This window comes from Saccostrea cucullata, unplaced genomic scaffold, assembly GCF_032062105.1.
Source record: "Saccostrea cucullata isolate Sc308-1 unplaced genomic scaffold, CSIRO_AGI_Scuc_v1 ctg7369, whole genome shotgun sequence".
Taxonomy (NCBI): Eukaryota; Metazoa; Mollusca; class Bivalvia; order Ostreida; family Ostreidae; genus Saccostrea; species Saccostrea cuccullata.
In genome coordinates, this window is record NW_026939477.1 from 62,765 (window position 1) to 90,110 (window position 27,346).

General features: G+C 33.5%; 2 protein-coding genes and 1 long non-coding RNA gene across 3 annotated transcripts; all 3 read right to left on the reverse strand.

Moving 5' to 3' along the window:
• Positions 1–528: 528 nt before the first annotated feature.
• LOC134253091 (uncharacterized) lies at positions 529–16,288 on the reverse strand. The gene is made up of 6 exons (XM_062735603.1): positions 16,219–16,288; positions 13,802–13,922; positions 11,537–11,631; positions 10,513–10,581; positions 3,913–4,009; positions 529–1,333 (listed from the first exon to the last, which is right to left on the reverse strand). Exons 2-6 carry the CDS (start codon positions 13,851–13,853, stop codon positions 645–647), a joined length of 1,002 nt encoding a protein of 333 aa, XP_062591587.1. The 5' UTR covers positions 13,854–13,922; positions 16,219–16,288; the 3' UTR covers positions 529–644.
• A 1,821-nt stretch (positions 16,289–18,109) lies between these two features.
• On the reverse strand, positions 18,110–23,587 carry LOC134253090 (uncharacterized). Its single transcript, XR_009989068.1, has 4 exons — positions 22,866–23,587; positions 22,216–22,302; positions 20,545–20,643; positions 18,110–19,124 (listed from the first exon to the last, which is right to left on the reverse strand). It is a non-coding gene; the product is annotated as an uncharacterized LOC134253090 (long non-coding RNA).
• Positions 23,588–25,126: 1,539 nt separating this feature from the next.
• Positions 25,127–26,516, reverse strand: LOC134253089 (IgGFc-binding protein-like; the record flags this gene model as incomplete). The annotated part of the gene is made up of 2 exons (XM_062735602.1): positions 25,127–26,352; positions 26,430–26,516. Coding segments are annotated over 2 exons (1,313 nt in total), but the record flags the coding sequence as incomplete, so codon positions are not given.
• Between the last annotated feature and the right edge of the window lie 830 nt (positions 26,517–27,346).

Sequence of the window (27,346 nt, forward strand, 5' to 3'; positions counted from 1 at the left end):
TTACTTTGAATATAAATGACAATTCGTGAATTACAATGAACGCCGTTTACAATTCTCAGCCTCGTTATTCTATTTTCACTGACTATAAATTTCTTAAATTTTTCAAATTCGCAATTTAGACCTAGAATCACTTTATTTATCCCATTATGCTATTTTTTATACTTTACTTTTGCAAAGTATATCCGGGGCTACATTTTGTGCACTAAGTGCAATCATTCTTTGAAAAGACAAAAAAATGTTATGTTATAGACATAGTTGGAAAGGCAGAGAATTTAATAGTCCTATTTATTTTAATCTCTCAGAATCTGATGTAAAATGAGTTTTATTATTTTTATCTAAATGGTAATAATAATTTGTTGTTGTCTTCTTAGGAGTAAAGATACCAAATGATAATTTCTTTGGATCCAACTATTCAACAATTATTTTATCAGGCTGAGGAAACCATGCAAGTTAATAACCATGCAAATTAAATTACACATTTTAAATAAATCGCTTTGAATTTTAGTCCCATAGCCTTCGATAATCATCATGGTAAAATGTTTTATGTGCATTAACTTAAAGTACCAAAACACAAAAATTTTCCTTTTATTAAAATAAGAAATAATTTAGTACAAATCACTTGAATGTACAATACGTCGTGAACGTCAGGGGAGGACAAAATTGCCTGCGAATCCGTATCCATCCTGGGTGCGGTGTCCAAAAACAATAAGACCAAATTTGGAACGGTCTGTTGTATTTAAAACCCATGCGCCACTTTTAACTTCAAATGTACGAACATTGAACGTTTTCCCTACCACTGCGTTGTTCTGATATACAATCTTATACTGATAAGAAGTACTGCCGTTTATTCGAATGTTATTTGCTGATTCTTCTGGAATAATCACAGAAATAAAATTTTCCATATATCCGGCGGGTACAGTAATTTTGTAATAATCAACAAATTGATTAACTCCTGGTATGACTGTCAAATAAGAATTAAAACCACCATTACCCATTCCAAATCCAGTCACTAAAACAGGCAACTTTGAAATTAAAGCTGTTATTTCATTTGTCACCTCCAGATTCTTATATTGCTGTGCATTTAAATGCCACCTTGAAACGTTTTGTCCAATGCTACAGTTGACAAACGTCTGGTTTAAACTGATTACCTGAATTAATGTCTTACGATTGTTATAAAATGGAGGCACAACATATAGACTATCTAATTTAGAAATAGGTGGTAACTGAGTCACCATATGACTGCAATCATTTGACAATCCAACCCATCTCTGGCACCGATTTCCAGAAAAGACAGCTAATGGTTTCGTGGAGGAAATTAAAGTTCCAGAAAGATCTGTGGTATGACCGAATTGGAAAGTTTCAAATCTATTAAGGTATAAAGGAATAATGTCTCCATCTCTATAAGTCCTTCCGAAGAGAGTTATTGACGAGGTATTTTTCATTTTAAGATGCATTTTGATTCTGGCTCCATCGTTGAGAGGTAACAGAGCAAACTGACTTAAATCATCTGAGGAAACATGTGGCGATGGCTCAGTTGAGGACACAAGATAATTGGTTGAGAGATCATTTGTGGGTATTATCAATGTCCCGTCGCTTGTATCCGTGCGATGACTATCAAAAATAGTTACTGTTGATAGTTCTGAGGTCTGTACGATAAGTCCTTTTGGCTCAATCTTCATGTATTCACATTGCAGTTCAAAAGGAAGAGAGACCAAAGAATCCGAAGTAATGTTTATTGTCTTGTCCACTGATGATTTAATCTTTACATTCAGATTAGGAGAACTTGAAATTTTGACCTCGGTTTTATTTTCAGTCGCAATATAAATTGAGAGGTATTTAGGAACATTCCCGAAGTTATGCATGAAGAGAATAAGGAATTCTCTACCTCTGCTACCTGAAAAAAAGTTATGATTATATAATCATATACCATGGTTAACAGTAGTCACAAACCATACATTAATTGAACATTTTGAAGAATGCAAAAATATCATTTGAACCTCTGAAGGTTTCTTGAGTAGTTGACATCGAATTTTTTGGCCTCGTTGTAGAATCAGCTGGTGGCGTTGTCTTTGATGATGTCGTTGTTGATGACATTGACGGGAACATATCAAAACCTAAGAATCATGCTAATATAAGTTTATTTTATAATACCCACTTTTTTGCTTTATGGTTTTTTTTATTTGTTCTTAAGAAATAAAATTCCGAACCACCTGTTATTAAATAAATGTTAAATTCTAAATGAAATCTATTATTAATTTAACACTCAAACTTTCAAAAGAAATAAAATTCCTAATTTTTTTTTTAAGAAGTCAAAACATCTGAAACATATACGATGTATTTGAACAGTAACTTTCACTGGTAGGGTTATAGACAAATTCTCTATAGTATCTCATGAAAAAATATCAATGCTTCAAAATGTAAGCTATATTTCCTTTTATTTCATACCAATAAAAACAACCAATTTCAAGTAAATACATCTTTATAATTGAAACAATGTATGCAATTTTAGTTTGTTTTGAATTCCCTAACGGTGCACACTTGATAAATCAACGTTTTAATATCCTCCAAAATATTCCAGTGAGTTTTATGCTTTATCTAAAGGAGACATAAACGTGCTATCCAATGACTACTTCATATTTGTCCATAGGAGATAAAAACAAATACAGACATAACACGTCCATAAATTATTTTGTCGAATACTAACGGACATTTTATACACCTATTGTCAAACCAATATATACACACAAGCTTTTCAATGATTTTGTTTCATTTTGGTCAATTTTTTACAAGAGGCACATAGAGGATGTGACAGCCAAATGCTTACTTTGCCATGCCACCTGACACCACCTATGATAATTTAGAGGTCTGTGGTTACTTTACTCAATACCTGTATTGTTTCGACAGACATGTGAGCTTGGATACTGTATCATTTGTTTGTTTTTTTTTTTTCAAAATAAATACACAGTCATTTATGTAGCGTAGTAACTTTTTCGGTAGACTTGTGGACATGTAGACAATTTCAAAATTAGACAGGATGACAGGTCTACATGTTTTAAGAAGAGAATCGACGGATTGACATGCAGCCAGTTAGACTAGTCGAGGAGTTGACAGGTTGATAGGTAAATGAGTCGTCAGCTCGATCTTTGTTTTAAAGAAAAATAGTATCCCAAGCTAAAATAGGTGTCAACTGTCAACCTGTCCACCTTTGTTTCGATGAATGAGATTTAGTAATTTGTTGTGAACATTTAAACATTATTTTGAGAAATAAGAGCTTACAAATTAGGTATCAACTGCTGATCTTTGTGATGGCAATACAGTTTAAGTTTTGAATCGTTAACCCTTTAGGGAAAACTCTTTCTTGTGGGCTCTTTCTTTAAATGCATTATTTAACATATCAAGGCAAGGCACTCGCATTTGTTTTATGCAAGGTACTATTCCTTTCCTTTATTTTAACTTGAAAGATGTTATTCGGTTATAGAGATCTTGTTTTCCCTATACCCTAGTTAAAAATTTGCTTAGATAGTCTTGCGGAACTTTAAAAATATTGTCCGGTATTACTTTCTCTGTCGTTACCTCCTGACAAAGGAGGTCGTCTCAGTTTTTATTTCATTTATTTTCATACTTTTCGAAGGTTTGATAATGTTTTCATGTCCTTAATTTCTTTAGACATAATGGAGAATATTTCAATATTTAATTAATCTGTAACTGTATGTATTAAATTTATCATGTAATGGAAAATAAATACACACAGGCAGAATCGAACAGATGTCGTAAAATTTGACCTGGTTGGAAGCAATGAAAAACTCAGTCAAATATATTGAGGAATAAAATGGAAAATCCTAAATTGGGTACTTAATGCAATCTCACAAAAAATTTATTTATTGAAACTTCAGCAATATACTAACTACTTACATTGGCTGTTACATAAGTCTTCCTGGCAGCATTTTGAGCATTTTTCAATAATTCTTTTTCCAATAATGTCCACACTCGAAACACTCGAAACACACGCCTTAAATTGAAAGAGGATTTATTTAAACAAATGCTCCTTAGATAATGAAATGATTACTGTATGAAAGAATCTGGACTTAAAAAATCTGTTTACACTTTAACTTTTTTTTCTAATAAGCAGGCATGTTATGCTGCCTCCATTAATAAACACAGCTAGTTAACCGTTGTTCTTATGATTGATTGAGACGAAAGGAAACATAACGAAACGAAACGAAACGGTGAAAAGATTGTGGGCAGAGTAAACAACTGTAACAACAGTATGACTGTACACGTACTGAGTAAGGCGACGAGTGACAGAAAAAATCTCGTGCAACACGCACGGAAAAAACAAATACAAACAAAAAAGAAAACCAAGGCATGCCGGAAGAAAAAAATCCGGATTACAAGACGGCACACTCCTCGCCTGATATTAACAATATCATCAAGTTTCAAAATAGACATTTAAGATAATGTAAACATGTAATTAATTAAATTACAGTCCATTTACAGTCTCTTGTAATATCTGTTGCACTGAATGACAGAAATGTTCACTGTTCCACAAGAACGATAAGTTCTGATAAGTTCTGAAACGGGACGCACATAAGTTTTGGGTTCACCATTCGCGTTAATACGAATTATCACTTTACGCACTAAATCATCATCACTTGGTAGAGACTTGACAACGATTCCCATTGGCCAAGAATTACGGGGTAGTTCTTTATCGCAAAGTAACACCACATCACCGGATGATAGATTTCTTTGGGGTAGATTCCACTTACAGCGCATTTGAACAGTGTTCAAGTATTCTGTCTTCCATCGTCTCCAGAAAATGGATGCTAAGTGTTGTACCATTGTGTTGTTCCACTGTGTCTGTAACAACTCGCTCTTGTTAACATGATCAGAGAACAGTTTGATGTCTTTAACACTTGTTTTCTGAGTGAGCGCCAATGAAATTTGTTCCTCTGTCAGATCGAAAGACGTGAACAGGCCCACGAATGGCGATAAATCGACGGAGCGCATTTATAAATGAAGATGATGTCATTTCCTCTATGACTTCGATATGTACAGCCCTGGTAACGAGGCAAGTGAATAGAGCAGCCCATCTTTTACTGTTTGCTGCGCCACCTCTGTTACGTCGTGTGATAATGTTCCACGGTCCAAAAATGTCAACTCCAACGTTAGAGAAGGGTGGTTGTCCTGGTATGAGACGATCCTCAGGTAAGTTAGACATTTTCTGGTATTCTGGTACTTTTCTAAGCTTCCTGCAAGTGACGCACTTATGAAGGACAGATGACACAAGTCTTTTACCTCCGACGATCCAAAACCCAGATGAACGAATATGACCCTCTGTAATATGACGTCCTTGGTGTTTGACATCTGAGTGAAGTTTTCTGACGATAAGAGTAGTTACATGATGTTTTGCAGGTAGAATCATTGGATTCTTGAATGAAGCATCAGCACTGAGGTTTCGCAAACGACCACCAACACGTAAAATGCCTCCACTGTCAATGTACGGGTCTAGTTTTTGAATAGGACTGTTTTTTGACAAAGGTTTAGAGTCTTGTAAGTTTTCAATTTCCTCAGAATAGAATTTCTGTTGAATGTCTCTGATAATGACCATTTCAGCTTTGCACAGAAGGTCAACATCACTCATCATGCTCTCTGCTTTACGACACTTCTGAATAAATCCATAAACTTTAGCAACCACTGCTACCAGTTTGTTCCACTTTGAGAATTTTGTGAGGAAATCATTGCTCAGGCCGTAAGCTGATTTTGTCTCAATGTCAGTTTTGTAACAGCGGATTTCCTTGTCTTCCTCGGGACTCACAAGAGGAAAATGTTCTTCAGAAGTTATGATGTCTGTTTTTTCTACGTTAGAGATCCAGACACAGTTCTGCATTTCCCTCGGGAGAATTCCTCTCGTGCTAACATCTGCTGGGTTGATTTCACTACGTATGTAGGACCATTGTGATGGATCACTAAGACTGAGAATGTGAGCAATACGATTAGCGACGTACACACGTAAATCGTTTCCTAGCATTGTTTATGTATCCTAACACAATCCGACTGTCACTAAAATATTTCACATCGTCTATTTCTATCTTTAGCTGTTCTTTTGCTGTTTGTCCTATATTCACAGCAAGTACCGCTGCACAAAGTTCTAGTCTAGGGATTGTACGTCCACTGACAGGGGCCACTTTTGCTTTCCCTAAAACGAAGCCTTGAGAAGTAGAATCATCGGGATAGTGCACCTTTAAATATCAAACAGCAGCTATGGCTAGTTCGGACGCATCACAGAAAATGAGTAGTTCATTCCTATGTGCTTCACTCAGATTAGGAACAATCACTCGAGGAATTTGTAACTTTTCCAAGTCGGGTAAGTCATTCTTCCATTTCTCCCATTCTTCAAGTAGGTAATCGGGTAGGGCTTCATCCCAGTCTGACGTGTCTGAAACTACTTTCCGCAAAATGATCTTGCCCTGAATAATAACTGGGGCGATGAATCCAAGAGGATCATAAAGACGGTTCACAACAGAAAGTACACCTCTCCTTGTAGACGGTTTGTTTTCACTAGAAACTTTGAATCTAATGGTATCTGTCTGTAAGTCCCACAGAAGTGCAAGACTGCTTTGAGTCAAGGTATCCTTATCGAAATTCAGGTCAACAAGATTCTTGGCAAGGTCATTAGAATCAAAGGCTTCCATAACTTCTTTGACGTTAGATGCGAATTTGTGAAGTCTTATGTTACCATACTCCTTCATGGCATCTTGAGTTTTGTGTATGAGGCTGACTGCCTCATAAGTAGTTGCACAAGATTTCAAGCCATCGTCTACGTAAAAGTCGTTCACAATGAAGTCTTTCACTTCCTGTCCATGGGTCTTAGCAGCTAGCTCACCAATGCGACGTAAACCATACATTGCCACGGAAGGAGAGGAGCGATTGCAAAATACGTGAACTTTCATGCGGTAAGTAACCAGTGGTTTTTCAAAGTCATTCTCCTTGTGCCACAAGAAACGTAAATAGTCACGATAGCCTTCATCCACCAGAAATGAGTGAAACATGCTTTGAATGTCAGCAACTACGGCTACTCTTTCCTTCCTGAAACGAATGAGAATTCCCAGGAGATTGTTTATGAAGTCAGGTCCTTGTAACAGCTGTTGGTTCAAGGACACACCCTTGAATTCCGCTGAGGAGTCGAAGACACCACAAATTTGATCTGGTTTATGAGGATGGTAGACTCCGAAAAGTGGAAGGTACCAATGTTCCTTATCCGGTAGTATATATGGACCCAATTCTGCATGATCACTGTCAAATATTTTCTGCATAAATGTAATGAAATGTTCCTTCTTGACGTTGTTTTTTCTTAAGGAGGCATCAAGACATTTAGCACGAAACAATGCTTGTGAGTAGTTGTCTGGAAGTTGTTCACGATTTTGCCGGAAGGGCAATGGAGCAGTCCATTTTCCTTCGGTTGGATCAAGATGAAACTTGTCGTCCATAATCTTTAGAAAAGTGCGATCTTCAATCGAGAGGCCGAGTTTATTGTCATCTGGTGTTTTCTTGAAGATATCTGTTTTTCCGATGACAGTCTTGCTCGTAGTGATGACAGTGTTCTGTATGTTTAACGTTTGTTTGCATGGTTCCAACATTGTAGGTCGACCACTTTTATTGATGAAAGTTCTGTTTACATGTAATGGTGGAATGTGTTTTCCAGACAAACAAAGATCTCCAATAATTGTCCATTCTAAAAGAGATCGTTGAGCAAAAGGAAAATGTAGTGGTCCTAATCTCTGATCAATAACGTGATGTGCCTCTGGAAGATCCCGTCCTATAAGCAGTAGGACTTCCATAGATGGATCTAACGGATGTAGGTCTCGAGCAATATCCTGCAGGTGTGGATAATGACGAGCGATATCCGGTGTAGGAATTTCCGTCTGACTGTTTGGTATGTTGTCACACTCCAAGACAGGTGGTAATTTCAACTGACGATTGTCATTGATTGGCTCGATGACAAGGTTGTCAGCAACACGCCCACTACTGGTAACCTTGCCTGAACACGATTGCATTGTGTAGTCAACTGGCAGAGTTTTGATACACAAAGAGTCAAAAAGGTAACTTTTACCTAGAGTTTTGTTGCTTAAGTCATCCAACATAGCGTAAGTCACAATCGATGCTTGACGTTGACCTTGAACGTATACGTGCACTGGTACAATCCTTGCACATGACTTTCCACTAAATTCACCACAAATATCAGTACAGTTAGAAGAAACTGACTGCTTCACATTTCCAGAAAGTGAGTTTCCTCCTCGCCATGGTTTAGTCGGGAAGAAGAATTCCAGGACATCTGACGGTTACTAACATCCTCATGAAGAGCTGTACAGTGGTAGGTACTTTTACACACATCACACAAAACTTTGGATTTACATCGATTAGCGAAGTGATCTGACGTTTCACAACAACGAAAACAAATGTTATGATCTCGTAGAATGTGTTTGCGTTCCTCGATACTTTTGTTTCTGAAGGCTTTACACTTGTTTATAGTATGTCGAGATCCTTTGTGAATCAAATACTGATGTCCGCCATTCACTGTTTCTGATGAAGTGTCAGTTTTGTGGGTAAACACTGTAGATTTAACTTACTTTGTCCTTTGCGATCAAGGCGGTTCTCCTAATTAGAATCATCAAATATCAACCCAGGATCATTTCTGATGATGCTCATCTCACCAATGAATGCCACAAACTCACTGAAAGGATGAAAGATTACACAGTGTTCTTTCTTGTAATGAACCACACGATTAATCCATTTCTCCTGGAGATAACGAGGAAGTCGTTGAACTATAGGTTTCAATCCAAGAGATGAATCAAGGTATGAAAACATCACACTGTATTCTGGAATAGCTTTCACGGCTTGTACCTCACAAAGTAGGTCATGTAGTTCATACAACTTCTTGTGGTCTGTGAAATCTGTTAAAGTCTGCAGTCGAGATTTCAGGCTTGATTCTATCAACTCAGGCGATCCGAATCTTTCGTCCATACGTTTCCAGATGTTGAATAAGCACAGTTCTGGATTACTCGCACATGAAGCTCTAAGACTCATAATCAGTCTGTTAGCATCTGAGTTTTTGTTTAGTGAAAGTACAAGATGATATTGATTTGGTCCAGTTGGAAGTGAACTCTAACCCATCTTATATGTGTTAAATGAAGTGAACGTCTACTAAGCGTTGATGATTTAGAACTTGCTGTCTTATAAGATGGGTTAGAGTTCACTTCCAACTGGACCAAATCAATATCATCTTGTACTTTCACTAAAGCGTTTTGAACCTTCTTATTTATCTCATTAGAATTCTTCCGTATAGTGTCCAACTCTTGTGTACTATCAGCTGTGTGTTTTCTATCGAGGTAATCACCAAATTCTTCATGATAATCTTTGTAACGCTTGAAACTGTCCTCAAGTTTTTTTTTTCACTGACTTTAATGCATAGATCTCTTTTGCAGATGAAGCACATTCTATCAATACACTTTCAATATCTTCTGAGAAGCGTAAAAGTATGTCTCTATACCTCTGAACTTTTTCTTGATATTGTTCTTGTGCTTTCTGTGTGAGGGTGTGCACTCTACGTGACGTATCTTCGTCCTCTGTAGAAATCTTCCCCAGGTTATGAGCCATGCCTGTGTAGTTGAAACTCTGGAAGATTTTCACTAATCTTTTCACTATGCTGCCTCCATTAATAAACACAGTTAGTTAACCGTTGTTCTTATGATTTATTGAGACGAAACGAAACATAACGAAACGAAACGAAACGAAACGGTGAAAAGATTGTGGGCAGAGTAAACAACTGTAACAACAGTATGACTGTACATGTACTGAGTAAGGCGACGAGTGACAGAAAAAATCTCGTGCAACATGCACGGAAATAACAAATACAAACAAAAAAGAAAACCAAGGCATGCCGGAAGAAAAAATTCCGGATTACAAGACGGCACACATGTTGTGTACTATCGTTTAATGAATGATCTATGAAAGTGTGGTTTGTTCATCACTAGATACAAATGTACATCAACATTGCAAGATAGTATCGAATTGACTTGATCTGTTGACTTTGATCAGGACACCGAGGCTTGCATACATGTTAGTAAAACACCTCTGATCCAATGTTAGATGAAAGTATGATCTCTATAGATTACACAAATCGTTGTTCAATAGTTATTACTGCGTTTGAAGATATAGTAACATACATTTTTTTATAGCTTCTTTGGTATCAAGAAGATTGGGAAACGTGATCAATTTTTACATTTAAAAAATTGAATGAAAAAAGTTTGAAAATCTGACGACACATTTGAATAAATAAAGTATATTGCAAGAAAACCTCAATCAAAAATGAATATAAATTATCCAGATAACAAAAATATGAATACCATAAATCTCCCGAACAAATCCGTAAGGAATAATTACACAATGTACCGCTGGTTTAATTTCTATTTTATTTGGATATTTCAATTAATGAGGATAAGTTCTTCTCCTTACATGGTTATCGATGCACCTTGATGTGTAGTACACGTCTCCAAACTCTAGTTCTCTCTGCAGATAGCACGCCTGTTTTGGTGACAAAACATATACATGGATATATGTGATGTAAATATCAAAACAATAGCTAGTGCTTATTCAACAATAGAAAACACTTAATGGTAAATTTTTTGTTCTAGATAATTTTGTCTTTAAAATATTTGACGATTGGATTAAGTGCTTTTTAAGATACTTTTTCAGTGTTTGTACCTTTCAATAGCAAAAAGAAATCTACACTTTTTAAAACGTGACGTTTACCTAAGACACGGTAAAACATCCTATGTTCTATGTTTTAACTCTTTACAACTTACTGAACTGTTATTCAACATACACTAAATATTCTCGTTATAGAAATAAGAATTCAACATTTAACCACAGGCACCTTTTTAGCGTGGTACACGTTTCTCTAAAGTTTAGCGTAAATAATATTATAACGCTATGTTTTAATACAAAAAGAACTTTTCTTCTTTGATGTAATTTTTGCAAGTATAAAATAGAAGGAAATTGGTATTAAATCAACGATAAAATTAACTTGATAAAGTTCGTGAAAATGCGTGATTGAGGGGAAATGGTGTGTGCGTGATTTTGCGCTAGAATTAGAAAATATTATAAGCGTTTATATGCATGACAGCGGGGAAGAGTGTTAAGATCTACCGGGTATCAAAGAAATAAACAATTAAACATTTTAATGAAAATGTTCCAATGTCCAATGTTTTGTAAATTATTCAATGACATGAAGTCAAATATAAAAGAAATGGAAACTAGGACACTAATGTCGGATCAATCCTCGTATATGATTCTATAAAGTTAAGATTATAACAAGATAAGGATGATAACAACGAGAGACAACGGACACATATGTATTTTGATCAAAAACATATATGGAGTACTCAAAAATGATTTTATATAATTTTTATTTGTTTTAAAATAGGAAAAAGTAGTGTCCGTATAATTTCAATTGAATTTAACATGTTTAAGCAAATACCTGATTCAATTCGCAAACTTTTAGTTTGTCACAAAGCATTGGATCTGATACTTGTGGACAGTCAAAGCAGGCTGGGCCTCTACTCAAGGGATATCCTGTGAAATTCAACATGACATCTTGTCAAATATACAGAGTTTCTCATTATGGTTCTACATATGCATGGATAATATCATAGAATACGTCCTTTACCAATAACAATAATCAATGTTATAAAAGAACAAGGTTACGTTTCAATACAAATTAAGCCATGTGTTTTTTCTAAAATATGAAAGCGATAATAGAAATCAAAATTATTCTTTCTTTATTCATCAGAAACGTGATGCAGTAAGAAAAACACAGATTATTTTCTTCTCCTATGACCTCCTGAATTGGAATTGTGACGTCATTAACTTGTTCATATTCCCGTATTTTCTTAAAAGGTTGCAGAAGTTTCAGTGGAATTTTCTTTCAAAAAAAATATCCTCTGCCAACGTCGCCAAGAACGATTTTGAAATATGTGATTTTCCAAAGCATTTTACATAATACTGAAAATGTATTACATTTAGCGTATATTTGGCAGAAATCAACTTTTGACTGAGTTAGCATAGATTTGAATTAGTGCATTTCTTCTGTTTATTCTCATTATCGTGTATATGTGCAAGCCATATAGCTTTGTACATGATTTAGCGGCTGCACTGTTTCAACAAAGCCTCAAATAAGAATACATTGCCAATTGTAATAAGATTAAAGTATATCAAAAATTCGATTTGGCGACGGTAGCAGTCATTATAGTTTTGAAGGAAATTAGGCATAGAAATGAGTCATTTTGAGGCTATTCTGCACTAAACTTAGAAATGTACCAAAAATGACGCCATATTTCCAGAATGGTCCATTTTCAGACTATTTCCTTTAATGATTTATCATACTTATCTACTCAGTTATTTATCAAGCCCAAACTGATCTTTCTTCTTTAGTTGTAGTCATCAAAATGCTTTCCGTTTTATGTTTTGAAGGATGATACATTTTAGTCAACCATTTACATTTGTGGAAGTATTAAGGACATATGATACGAACAAAAAATGGTTGCCTGGATTGGTATATCTATTCTTTGGCTTACCCTAACAAAAAAATACTATAGTTAACTATAGTTAACTATAGTTTACTATAGTTAACTATAGTGATAACTTTGACACTTTGAAAAACTTTGATGAAAACTTTGACACTTTGAAAAACTTTGGCGAAAACTTTGACACTTTGAAAAACTTTGGCGAAAACTTTGACACTTTGAAAAACTTTGGCGAAAACTTTGACGAAAACTTTGACACTTTGAAAATCTTTGGCGAAAACTTTGACACTTTGAAAAACTTTGGCGAAATCTTTGACACTTTGAAAAACTTTGGCGAAAACTTTGACACTTTGAAAAACTTTGGCGAAAACTTTGACACTTTGAAAAACTTTGACGAAAACTTTGACACTTTGAAAAACTTTGGCGAAAACTGTGACACTTTGAAAAACTTTGGCGAAAACTGTGACACTTTGAAAAACTTTGGCGAAAACTTTGACACTTTGAAAAACTTTGGCGAAAACTTTGACACTTTGAAAAACTTTGGCGAAAACTTTGACACTTCGAAAAACTTTGGCGAAAACTTTGACACTTTGAAAAACTTTGGCGAAAACTTTGACACTTTGAAAAACTTTGGCGAAAACTTTGACACTTTGAAAAACTTTGGCCGAAACTTTGACACTTTGAAAAACTTTGGCGAAAACTTTGACACTTTGAAAAACTTTGACGAAAGCTTTGACACTTCGAAAAACTTTGGCAAACTTTTGACACTTGGAAAAACTTTGGCGAAAACTTTGACACTTGGAAAAACTTTGGCGAAAACTTTGACACTTTGAAAAACTTTGACGAAAACTTTGACACTTTGATTTACTATAGTTAACTATAGTAAACTATAGTTAACTATAGTAAACTATAGTTAACTATAGTTTACTATAGTATTTTTTTGTTAGGGTAATTTCATTGCAAATGATGCGATTAACATATTTCTAGAAAATAAAGAAATTGTAAACCTTCTGTGGTGTTCGAACGTTTGCCGTTCTGAAACCATCCATATTAATCTGTACAAATATTCCTCACTTCAAATTCCATTTTTATGCAAATTTGAATAAAAAATTAAAAACTAAGTTATTCATTTTACTTATTTAAACATGACCCAAGTTGTTATTTTCAATTATTTGACAATAGTTTGTTTGTATCATCTGTCCTTATAAGCATGGGCCAACCTGGTTGTCCACATCCCTGGTTGTTACAAAGATGAGAAGAACAACACTCCATGCATCGATGATAATTTGGGTCCACTCCATGTAGAGTTCTCACATCAGCTTCGGGGTGTAATTGACACGACTTGATTCAGTTTAATGAAAAAAATACATAAACAACTATAGAACTGATTTATTTTTACTATTTATGTTTAAAAAAAATAGGAAGATTTTCCACTGAAGCTTTTTATGGCTGCAATTGAAAGGCCTGTAATATCAACTTACTCGTCGTTTATATTGCTATTTTGTGAGTCTCAAATGTCATATTGGAAAAAGGAAATGAACAATTTAATATAGTTCAATGTAAATGTTCTAAAACGGTTAGTAAAAGCTATAACCATCATTACCATCTCTGTAAGCCAGAGGAGTGCGTATCATTACTCTAGAATTTTTGAAAATTATCCAAGGTTTAAGTGCCGACTCTTTGCAGGATCTTTTTTTCTAATTCATACAATTTTAAATTATTTAAATATTGCATGAAGGTGAGGGTAACATTGAAAATTTTCAACCCCTGAAAACCATTGTCAACAGAGGCGCAGCCAAGGTAGTCAATTATTTTCAAGGGTTGAAGATGTTTAATATTAAAAATGTTAACACATTTTAATTTTCTTAATTTCTTAATATTATACTGAATGTTTTATATACTGAAAGGAAAAAAGAAACGCACAAACATAATATGGGAAACAATTTTTACTATGTGCTCGAAAAATATGAAAATTGGACAGATGTGTATTTTGGTTACTTTGCATTAAAATTGCTAGTCAAAACTACTCAACCAAGATAAGTATGGCGTCATGTAGGGGAAATAATAAAAAAAAAAAGATAACAAGTGCATGTTGATGATTTTATGATAACATTTTGTAGTGCCATACGATGCATTAGAGATCGTTTTGGCATACTGGCGGTCAGTATTATTTTTTGCAATTATGGTTTGGCTGACGGAATCTACTGTGGGTTAAGTAATTGAATTTAATATTGCATAAGTGAATAAAAAGGAAAAAAAACAACCTTTTCAACTTTTTAAACAAGTTTTTTTTGGTTGTCAGAGAGTTAACTTAAAATGTTTTCAGCCAAAAATGACGGCAACGATGGCGACGATGGTGCGTAACAACAAGATAGGACTTTTCATCATGCCACCTCGATTTTTGTCGAGACATTATGACCGAAACTGATATTTATACAGCAGAGAATCCATTATAACCGAAACTGACATTTATACACCAGACTATCCATTATAACTGAAACTGATATTTATACAGCAGACAATCATAAACATTTTTTGTTGCCCGCGTGGCGCAGTGGTTCGAGCGTCTGCTCTAGAGTAGCGAAGTAAAGAGTCAATCTTTACGTCGCGGGTTCGAATCCCACTCTGTGACGTGGAGACCGGTCGGTCGGATAAGACCGTATAAACCGAGGTCCCGTGTTGCAGTGACCCTAAGTGCCAGCATAGGACACAATTTGCTGTTTTCCGCCGGCAAGTGGTAGCGTCTCCATATGAGTGAACAATTCTTGAGAGGGACGTTAAAAAACATACAATCAATCAATCAATCAATCATACTCATTTTTAAATTCTTAATTTACTGAAACTATTTCCTTTTCTACGAGGTGCGAGCGTTGCGATTTTATTCTCAAACGCGCACGTACGCATAGATTGCGTGATTTTTTAGCATGTGTACACTTCAAAAATATTGCTTATATATGCTGAGAGGTTTTTTTACAAATATCCACGTGTACAAAATTTGCTGCGTTCTGAACATTTATCCTAAATCGGAAATTCGTATTAGATTCGTATTAGATTGGTTGGGGGGATTGTTGGCTTTGGCACGATAAAGAACCCTCACTGCTCAATGGCCCTGAGTGCCGAGTATAAGTCTAAATTTGAAGCCTTTTACCGGGATACGAAGACGTCTCCATTCAAGTGAAAAATTCTCAAGAGGGACGTTAAACGAAATACAATCAATCAATCTAATAAACAGTTTTCAAAATTTTATTTCAACCTTGTGTTGAGAACTTAATTGTAAATGCAGCTCCTGCAGATTTCAGACTTATATGCCTCATACTAAATATTTACCTTTGTTGATGATCGTCTTAAGTTCTAATTGTATTGTGCTCTCTAAACATTTCCTCCTTTTTATGTATGCATGACATTTGTTTTAAGTACCAGTTGTTTACTTATGTTCAATTTTTAATTTCTTTGAGTGTTGCTCAAATTTTTTGTCTTTAATTTCTTTCTTTTCTTGTTTTGTGTGTTTACCAATGTCTTTGGTATGTATAAACGTACATTTCATTAGTGTGAAATATGTTTCTGTGTTTATGTCTATGAAGATACACATGTACAACTACATAAAATAATATAAGATGCTTATTAACACAAACGTTACCTGGGGACTTGCACAGCCAGTATCGAACACAGTTAATCCGTTTTCAGACGAATGGCTCTCCGTGTAGCAGATCTATTTATGTCAAATTGTCAAAGAATGTATGAATAATATTATTTGGAGATTATATATACTCTTCAGTTTTGAAATCAACAAAAGATTACATAAACGCAAACAAATCACAACATACCTCTCCGTCGCTGCATTTTCTGACCGTGTGACAATGTCTGGGAGAGACGGAATCAGTACAGGACAGACAATACAGAGCAGCTGTAAAATGTAATTGAATATATGAGAGGGCAATAAAATTTTGTAGACCCCAAGATAAAAATTATTAGCAAAAAACTGATGTTTAAGAGTAGACCACAGTACGAAAAAATGCATCTAGATTAATTTGAGTACATGTTCTTGTAAATATAAAAGCACTGAACATCAAACACAAAGTAATGAAAAATGAAAGCCTTTTTATATTTTATATAATGTAATACATATGTTCTTTGCTTAATTTTATATAAAAAAGTTGACAGCATTTTTTAAAGTACCATTTTTTGAATTAAATAATTTCATTTTATATCACAATACATATACATCTAATTATTTGACATTTAAAATTCAATATTCAATGTTTGATTGGAATTGTGATTTTTCTAGCATCATGATATATATATATATAAATTAAAGGAATTAAAAGATATATATATATATATATATATATATATATATATATATATATATATATATATATATATATATATATATATATATATATATCTTTGAATTCCTTAAATTAAAAAAAAAACTTTTTTTCTTTTAAATAATGCTATAGCAGTGTATTTGTATAGCAAAATATCAACTATTTACACTTACTTGTTTGCGTAATGCAGGTCAGGAGAACAAGAATATCTGTATAAGATTCAACAATATTAATTACACAATTATTCAAGTGCAATCAAATAAACTTTTCAAAAAACTTTCTTTTTTTATTTTGAAAGAAAATCAATCAAAATTAAAGCAAGTCTTTTTATGCAAAATGTTTTTAAAGTTTCTGTTTTTCTTTTACAGAAAATAAATAAAGGTAAGTCTCTTTAAGTACAATTAGGGCACTTGGAAGTTACACTGTAATACATGTACAACAGTACATGCAGTAAAGGAAGCGTAGAAAATGAATCCATTTAGTTGTGGTTTTATTAAATACTTTTTAAATAAGATTTAATTTAAGAAATGTGTATATCAGTTTATTTTTCACATTCATTGGCTACATAGTAAATGTTTTCCAGGTCAAAAAACTTCAATTTCCTTATAATCGAGTCATTTTTAATCTGACAGAAAATACAAAAGTGCAAAAATATGTAAACAACAATTTCTAAAAAAAAAATACATTTGCAGGTGTTGATTAATATTTCGATGGAAATGGTTGGATGTTGTTTAGCGTCCCTTTTGCGAATTTCTCACTCATATGGAGACGCCCTTATTTGCCGTGGGAAAGCTACAAACTTGCCCTATAGGGTCCCAGAGCAGTAAAGGATCTTTCTTGTGCCAGCACCTACTGCGACTTAAAAGATAAAATATATATTTTTTTTTTTGGATTTGTAGGACTGTGGGTCTATGAGAAAACCTTTAATTAGGCAGGGGGCCATACATGAAGTGTCACTCACATTAATGAAATTTTCCCAATTTATAAAAAAGACTCTATTTTTTCGATAAACAATATAGCATATAATCACAAGAAAAAAATTTTCTGAAAATTTTCAATATTGGGGCCCACCAAGGGGGTACCCCATAAGCCACCATCTTTATCATCATTTTGTATTCACAATTTTATAAAAATTGCTATTTTCATTCACTATTCTCTTCTTTTCATTAAAATATTGAGTGATCAAAAGTAAGAACAAAAGAAAATATATATTATTTATTTCATTTTGCACAAATTTTTTTTGTCTTAAAAATCAATGCTATATTTAAACACAGGGGGAATAACTCTTGATATAAAAGAGACTGAAAAATGTGGGAAAAGGGTCGATATTGGACATGTTTTAAAACTGGGTTTGGACGCTTAGATTTTAAATTATTTTGTTTTAAGATAAAGATTGTGAACTTAATAATAATTTCCTACAGGCAATTATTCGGGTTTTGATTATTGGTGACACTGTGCGATTTTGAAATTGAGGAATTTTTCCAAAAAATTGTGATTTTTTGCGACAGAGTTATTTCCCTTTGTTTCATACTTTTATAAACTATATTAGGCTACTATTTAAAAAATCAATATTTTCACTTCAAAAATGTATGTACAGTGACTGAACATTTTGGTAAAAATACTTCTGTACATGTGGATAGACCAGTAGTCTCTGAGGAGACTGTAGCTCCACTGTTTTGTTTTAACAAAGGATGAAAAAAGTAGCCAGGACAATATTAGTTGATGCATATTTTCTTGCACAATCTATTTTGTACTTTGTTAAACCATGCGACATTTTACAAAGTTCAGTTTTTGAAAAGTTGTTCACAAAAAATGATAGAATCTGTACTTGACTCTGATGCCCATCAGCCTGATGATCCTGATCGTATGCTTTTATTAAGGCTTCTGTAAATGCATCAGTTTCTATCTTTTTTCCTCCAGCATGTAATATTTTTTATATAACAAGTGCATTAAAGCATTTTCTTGCAAGGTGCAATGCATTCAAAGGCACACTGAATAACTTCATTGGCTTTCTGTGTCACATAGTCTTTTATAGACTGCTGTACCTCATCTAATGATGTATTCAGGGTGAAGCGTAAGGGCGTGAATTTACCATCAGACAGTTTCATACTCCTGTTTAGCTTTTCTCGATAGTATGTGGGTCGTCTCCAGTAGTCACATACAGTTCCTTAGGATGACTGACTCAGACAAAACTCTGTATTCTGACTGGATTGCTCTGAAAAAGATAAGTTTTGATAAGAGATATTGTAAATGTTGAAGACGACATAATTCTGACTATAATCACACTTCAAAGACAATTCTTCCATGGAATATTAAACATAAGAGGCTCATGGGCCATATCGTTCACCTAGGCACTGTGGCTAGGAAAAAAGCAGAAATCAGTTCAGTATTTTTTTCCCATACAAGTATAAACTTTGATTATCGATCGTGGCCCCGCCCCAGCCCTGGGGGTCATGATTTGAACAGATATGAATCTACACTACCCCACTGGCCAGGATGCTTCCCTATAAGTTTCATCTTTCCTAACACACTGTGGTTCTTAAGGATGTACAACACACCTACCCCAAAATATTCCTGTCGTTTAATTTTCGCTATTTTGTATATTTAGTACATGACTATATCTACTGTGTGTATGCACATTTTGGACAAAATCGTTAGAGTGGTTTTTGGACAGGAAATTCCAAAAGTTACCCCCCTTTAGTTGTTTACGGGAAGAGAAAATTTTTAATCAATAAACTACTTAAACCTTGATTTTCAAAAAAGCCAGGTTAGCTATAGCTGTCAAATTTCATTGACTTATTCCTTTAACCATTTAACACAGAAACAAGAAAATTAAAAAAAAATGTTTTTGCAGATGTCACAGTCAAGGTCACAAGGTCATTGACCTTGGTGTCATTTGAAAGAACTTAATTAAGTAAGCATGCCAAATATGAAGTCTCTATCTCCCATGGTTCAAAAGTTATGGTGAAGGTTAAAGTTGACAACAGACAGACAGATAAACAGACAAACAGACAGGACAAAAACAATATACACCTCAGATCTACCGATCTGGGTGCATAAAAAAGAAGTCTGTGTGTCAATGCTCAGTAGTAATACCCCCACTCTAATAAAAATATATGCTCTCAATCTCATTATGGGTTTTGGTGAAATAAAGGTTTTTATTTTTAATTGGAACTTCATAGGGATTTTCAAAAATGTCTTGAATTTTCAATAAACTGTAAATGCAGAAATAATCATTGGATATTCATTTTCATTTATTTTGTTGTTATAGGTACCAGTACTACTGAGTTTTACTTTGGAAACAACAAAATTTAATGCCTGGAAACTTTTTTTAGGTGACAAATCAATGAAATTTTATCCCTACTAAAATTTGTGCTTCTACAAAAGGATGAAAATATCTCATGTCAGATATGAAAAGACAAATTGTCATTAACTTCTTTTTCCATCCTAATTAATTTACCAACAGATATTTTATTAGTTTGAATTTTAATTTAGTCATTACATAGAGAAATTAAGCTTAAAATATTCAAAAGTACATGACCAACATATGGTGCAGAGCAATGGATGAATACGGATAGCAACAGTTTACCTTATAGTAAACCAAATTTGTAAAAATAAATAAACTAGATATGTACCTTCCACCCCTGAGGTGTGTTGAGAAACAGCTGGACACTGTTCATTGTCACATTCTATTTTCTCTTCAATATCCTCAGTACCAAGCTTAAAAAATTCAGCTGAAATAACAAAAAATATGATTTACATCATTTACATGACAATCATCTTTCCTGGCACAGTGGTTCTTGAGAAGAAGATTTTTAAAACATGCCACCAAATTTTCAGTCAGGGCGTGGCCCTTCATTTGAACAAACTTGAATCCCCTTTACCCAAGCAGACAAAAGTCATCTATTTTCAAAATTATAGCTGAAATAACAAAAAATATGATTTACTCATGTTTACATGACAATGTGATAGTCAGTAATGCAGACAAAAGTATCTATTTTCAAAATTATAGCCCTTACTCTAGCTTCTTATACTTTAATGAATATTTATCATTTTATATATTGTATTTATATTTTAATTTATTTTCTCTTTTTATACACGAGTGGGATTTTATTTCTAAATAATTTGATCACTAGGAATAGTATTCTCACTATTCTGGCTTCAGAGCAATACAGTAAAACACAGATCAACTTATAAAAATCTACAGGATTTCAACCTCACTTTTACAAGAGGAACTAATTCATATGTATAGTTTAAAATAGAGTTTGATTGGCTGTTTTATTTCTCCATTTTTTTTTGTTTTTGGACAAAGAGAGTATATGGGATGTGGTTAATTGGGTTGTAATTTAACTGCCTATATGATTACACGAAGCCCCTTTTAAAAACTTTCCACAGATTCCTTGATATAAATGAAGTAATCATTTACAAAACTGTTTATGTACTCTGATTTTTTTTTTTTGGTAGGTACATCTGTAGTTTTGTTGTTGTGTAATTTAGCACATTGAAGACCAACTTCAAAATTTATTAGTGCTTTCTGTTGTACTTGTGCAGTAAACATATAGCAAGATCATTTATTCATTGCTTTATAAATTTTCAATCTTAAACTAAAAGATGTTAATCTCGGAGAAATGATAAGCCTTAATTTTTTAAAATATTGCAGACAACATGCATTTCCTTATTAATAAAAAAAATCCTCAGATTGGATGGAGGGGGGAAGGGGCTTTGAGTTTTTATTAATTTGTAATTTATTTATTGCTCAGGATAAACATCCTATGGCATATAACAAAATGTACAATAATATTTACATAGGAAATGAACGTGTTGTTATGATGGGAAAAAAAGTCACAATGATACTGTATGACAGGGATCTTATAACTGTCCTTTACAGATTTACAAATGTAATAAATACAATATGCATGTAAAGTTTACATATATCATACATATAAATTATTGGCATTTCCTTATTTCAAAAGCTCTTAAAATATATTTTCCAAGATTACAGAGTTCTTTGACATTATAACACTTAGTCTAATAATGTATAAATAAACACAGAAATCCTCTTAATGAATTTTTTTCTGTTGGTATAAAATGATATTCATCCTCTATATCTTTATGTGAGGACAAAATCTTTGGTCTCTTGGGATATTTTTATGTCTACCAGTTTCAATTAATAGGTTGTGCGAGGACAAACGAATTTTAGAAATATATCTCTTTAACATTTTTGGAATAGGCTTAGTGTCCTGGACATTCATATAATAGGTGTTGTTTGTGGGTTATGCAATATCACATGTATACAATGTACCAACCTTGAACCTATCATCAATGATCAACCTCAATGTCCACTTTAGTGGAGTAAGTTTTTCTGTGCCTTTCAGAACGATTCCTTCATAAACCTGCAATTTAATGAGAGCTGTTAAATTTTTCTTGCATTTCAACAGATATCCATTCTAATTGAATGGGATCACAGGCACCTGAGGTTACTTATTTTTCTTTAAATAAAAAATATAACCCCTACCTTAAAAAGAAAATCATTGTGCATGTGGATAGGATTCTTTGAGATCCAATATGTACACATGAGCTTTGAAGACACTTATGAATTATATTTATTTTTTAATGTACACATTGTAGTCTAGTAACTTACTCGAGTCGATGGTGTACTACACCTAGATGTGATATGATTCATAATAAAAATCATATTGATATCCTTTAGACTCTCCTATCAATTTTATTTGTATGCAGCTTTGTCAATTTGAATGTCATAGCTCTCCACTTTATTTAGCAAAATATATATGGAATGTAAATTATATGTAAATCTACATCGAATCAATATTCTCTCGTCGAATCAATATTCTCTCATATATTACACCAGAAATTCTTAAAAATCATCTGAGGACCAATCAAAATTGTATCCATGTATAAGATAATGTTATTGTAGTGTTCATTATATATCACTTACCAACAGGTACAAGTATCCTCTCTTGTAGCCATATCTCTTTGGAAACGGGGCAATTAACTCCTCTGTCTGGTTTCTCCTTCTGGTCTGGTGGGTGCAACGGGTGTGAACATCGCCTAGAGTCTTGTACCAATAAGTACAAAGACTATTTCTGTGACTCGTTTGACATATTTTGAAATTTACATACTCTTTTGTAACTTTGGTAAAGCAAGAGAACGCCCTCGGGTATTGTCACTTGATGTTGTTTAGGGACAGCTTGACAATGCACCAAGTGTGACAATATTTTTTTTTCGACATGAATATATACTTTCTGTAAGTCCTCCACATGCAACAGAAGTGCATGACCTTGAAAAGTCAAATCTTTCACCATGCCTGGAAGCTGCCATATTCATGCATGTACCTTATGTGTCTCATTCCCTAGAGAGTACCGTAAAGGGAGATAACTATGCTGAAACTTCAAGTTTATGTCTCATGAAAGGCATTTTTAATTAATTAAACCTGTTAATTGTTTGATTTTATTTTGAACAATTATTTTTATTTATAGATCAACATTAATGAAAAATAACAATCAGTTAATAAGCAACATTTGTCTTTTGTTTATTGTGTTTATGTTAATTTTCACCCAAATTTCTCTGATAATTTAACACTGATTAACTACTCAAAAACGACAGATTTTCTCAAAACCCAAACAATTCCAATTGCATAGAGAATTCAAACATACTTAACTTTTTAATTAATTTTGAATTTAAAAATAATAAGCGTCCTAACCCTGTTTAATATGAAGATTTTTATGGTACCTTTACATCCGAAACGATATTTCTGTCAAAAGAGACATTTTTGACGGGTTGCTATGGCAACATTGCATGTTTGACAAGAAATCTTTTTTTATCAAACATAAATTATAATCTTGAATTTTTATATTAAATAAGTAGTTTATGTGTAAATGATTGCTTTTGGCTCTAATGCTGCATTGAAATTGAATGAAATTCCCCCTTTATTTGCCCTTTCTTATGCTTTATTTTCCTGGTTTTAATGACGGCCCTGTTACTATAAATAGAACAAGCTATCAATTTTCTCACCTCATGATTTTTTATCAGTGATGTGTACCTTATCAATATTTAATGGAATAATGACATTTAAAAATACCTTAAAAATTGATATTTTACAATTCTGCCTGGTTTTCTCATAGAACCACAAAAAGTTATTTGTGTGATTAATTGTTGACACAATTGACAGAACACCTCCGTATATACATGTATTTGATATCTTACACATTAGGCAAGTGCCGATTGCATTTCTATATTGGGCATTTATTGTTATCTCGTATGACTTGGGCACTTTATTTTTTTAACATCTACAAGCTCTTTGTTCACCAAGGAAGATTCATCTAACAATACACACTGTTTGACTCGCTTTAGATGCAGGATCTACATTTTGTAGATTAGTGACCAGGTTAACATTTTTGGTGCAGACCATTTACCAGAAAAGTATGGGGACTATCAGAAACAAATGTGCATGGATGATGCATCACATGAAAACTTTCATACTTACATGAAATGCTGAACTTGATTATAACATTATCTGGATGAATGACGAGCTAAATGCTTTTAAGTTAAGTCCATCTCCAAGTAACTGCAATGCAAGCCCTATCAGATCAAAATTACATACATATTACATCTATGAAGGCATGCTACTAAATAATTAGTTTAGTTTCAACTTTATACACAGCCATTCAACATTAATTTTGATATCACTGACAGCTGCTTTTTCAATAAAATTGGAATTCGAAAATTTGCTTACCTGCTTATTCATCATTTACGAATAATAGGTGTATTAAAACATTCTGATTGCGCACACAAGTACTCTGAAGCTGACATTAAAAAGATGCTTGAGTTTCTGATTGACAAAATTTGCGTGGTTGTTATAGATTAGGTCGTCCATTAATCTATTGAAATTCCTACTGTTACCAATTGCACTCAGGTTTTAGCAGACCTACATTTGTATTCCAATGAAGCAGAAACTATGCATATAGTATGCGTGGAAAAAAAGGAAACGCTTGCTGGGAGGTTTAACGCGACATTTAAATATTACGACGACGCATTTCAATTAACAGTGGTAATTTCCATTCCTTTTTCGATAAGATATATCTTTGTGAGCTTAAGATAAATATATTAAAGAGTCTGACACATTTGTTTCATAGTTTGGTATATTACTCGAAAATGAATTAACAATTCGAAATCATACAATTGATATTTTTTTTATATTCATGGGAGGACAAAATTCCCTGCAAAACTGTAACCATCACCATATTGATGACCATAAACAATAAGTCCAAACTGTGATGCATCAGATGTTGACAAAACAATAGTTCCATTTTTGACTTTTAAGGTACGGATACTGAACGATTTTACTACGGTCGAAGAGCTTTGATACACAACGGTATAATGATGAACAGAAAATCCGTTAATCCGTAGGTTGTTCAACGATTGAAATGGAATAATCACACAGATAAAGTTTTCATCATACCCTGCTGGAACAATAACCTTGTAATAATCGAGATACTGGTGGATTCCTGGTACGACCGTCATGTAAGGCTGATAGGGCCTACCCATTCCGAAAGCAGTAACAAGCACAGGCTGATCTGATTCTATAACTGTTGTCATATTTGAAGTTACTTCAATGTTCCTGTATCCTTTTTCATTTAAATGAAAGTTTGATGCACTGCTTCCAACACTAGAGTTTACGGAACTACTATTTCCACTGAGCACTTGAATTAATGTCCCGGCGTTTTTATAAAAAGGGGGTACGATGTAAAGAGTATCAAGCTCTGTTGTCGGAGGAATCTGTGTTACCATGTGACTGCAACCCCATTTCAAATACTGGCATCTATTTCCAGAAAAAGCTGCGATAGGATTCGTAGACGTTATGAAGGTGCCAGAGAGATCAGTTGTATGAGCAATTTGTAATGTATCAAATCTTTGCAACATTACTGTGAAAACATCTCCGTCTCTGTATGTTTTACCTTGTATAGTCAGAGGAGTATTGTGCTTGAATTTGAATGTAATCTCTACATTTGTCCTGTTATAGAGTGCTCCGATAGCAAATTGACTGTACAAATCAGTACCGGTATTATATGGATCCGTTGAAGAAATAATATATTTGTTTGAGAGTTTATGAGTTGGAATAATCAGAGTCCCATCGTTTGAGGTCTCATGAATACTATCAAAGAGTGTTATGGTTGACAATTCAGAAGTCTGGAGTATTAGACCTTTATGTTCTATAGTAAAGTAGTCACACTCAATGTGTCGAGGGAGAGAGAGTTTGAAGTTGTTGGTAAAATTAATAACCGATTTAAAGTTTGCATTTAAATGAGGGGATTTTAATATTTTTACTGTTGTTCCGTTGTCTGTCGTTAAGTAAACACTCAAGTTCCCAAGCGCTCCATGATAATTCTTCATAAATAGAATAAGAAACTCACGGCCTCTACTACCTGTAATTGAATTTTGAAATACGTAAAGTAGCTGAAGCATGTGTTTAATTTAATTTTCAAAATTTAAGAAGTTTTACCCGTTGATCTTGGTGCTTGAGTAGTTGATGCTCTTGTTGTCCACGTCAAGGACGTTGAGGTGGAAGAAGGATTTGTCATATCACCGCCTACATATAAGAAAATTAAAAGAATATTTTTTGTTTTAATATTACTTTAAAGGCATATGATACAAATAAAAAATGGATGCCTGGTATATATTTTGGCCTAATTTCATTGCAAATGATGCAAATAATAAATTTCTACAATAAAAAGAAATTGTAAACCTGCTGTGATGTTCAAAAGTGTGCCCTTCTGAAACCATATTAACTTATTAATCTATACAAATATTTTTCACTTTAAATTTATATTTTGTGCAATTTTAAATAAAAAATTAAAATCTATGCGCTGAAAATAATTCATTTTATTCATATAAACATGACCCAAGTTGTTATTTCAAATTCTTTTACAAAAGTTTGTCTGCATCATCTGTCCTTAAACTTGCATAAATTTGAGAAAATTGTATGAAAATTCTCCTCAATTTTTATAATTATCAATTTTATTTTTATCTCAGGATAAAATGCAATACCACCCTTCAAATATTAAAAAAACAGTGATGAAGCCATGCTTGCACTTTTGACGTTCACATTAAATATGAGATTTATATGTCACAATGCTCAACAGAGTAATATTTAATACTTAATAATATGAATTCTATAATAATATTATAATCCTGCTGTACTATAATTAAAACACACTTACGTCTTTTTAACATGCTTGTATATTGATATACATTATCAAAGCATTGTTGGTCGTCAAAAGATTTTTTCCTTCCACATATGTATAATCCATTTTAAGACGTTGACCCCCTACTTAGTTAGGCCCCATCTTACATGCACAATCAAAGGTCATGCTTTATAAAAGCAATGATTCGTAAAATGTTTTCATATTAATAATAATA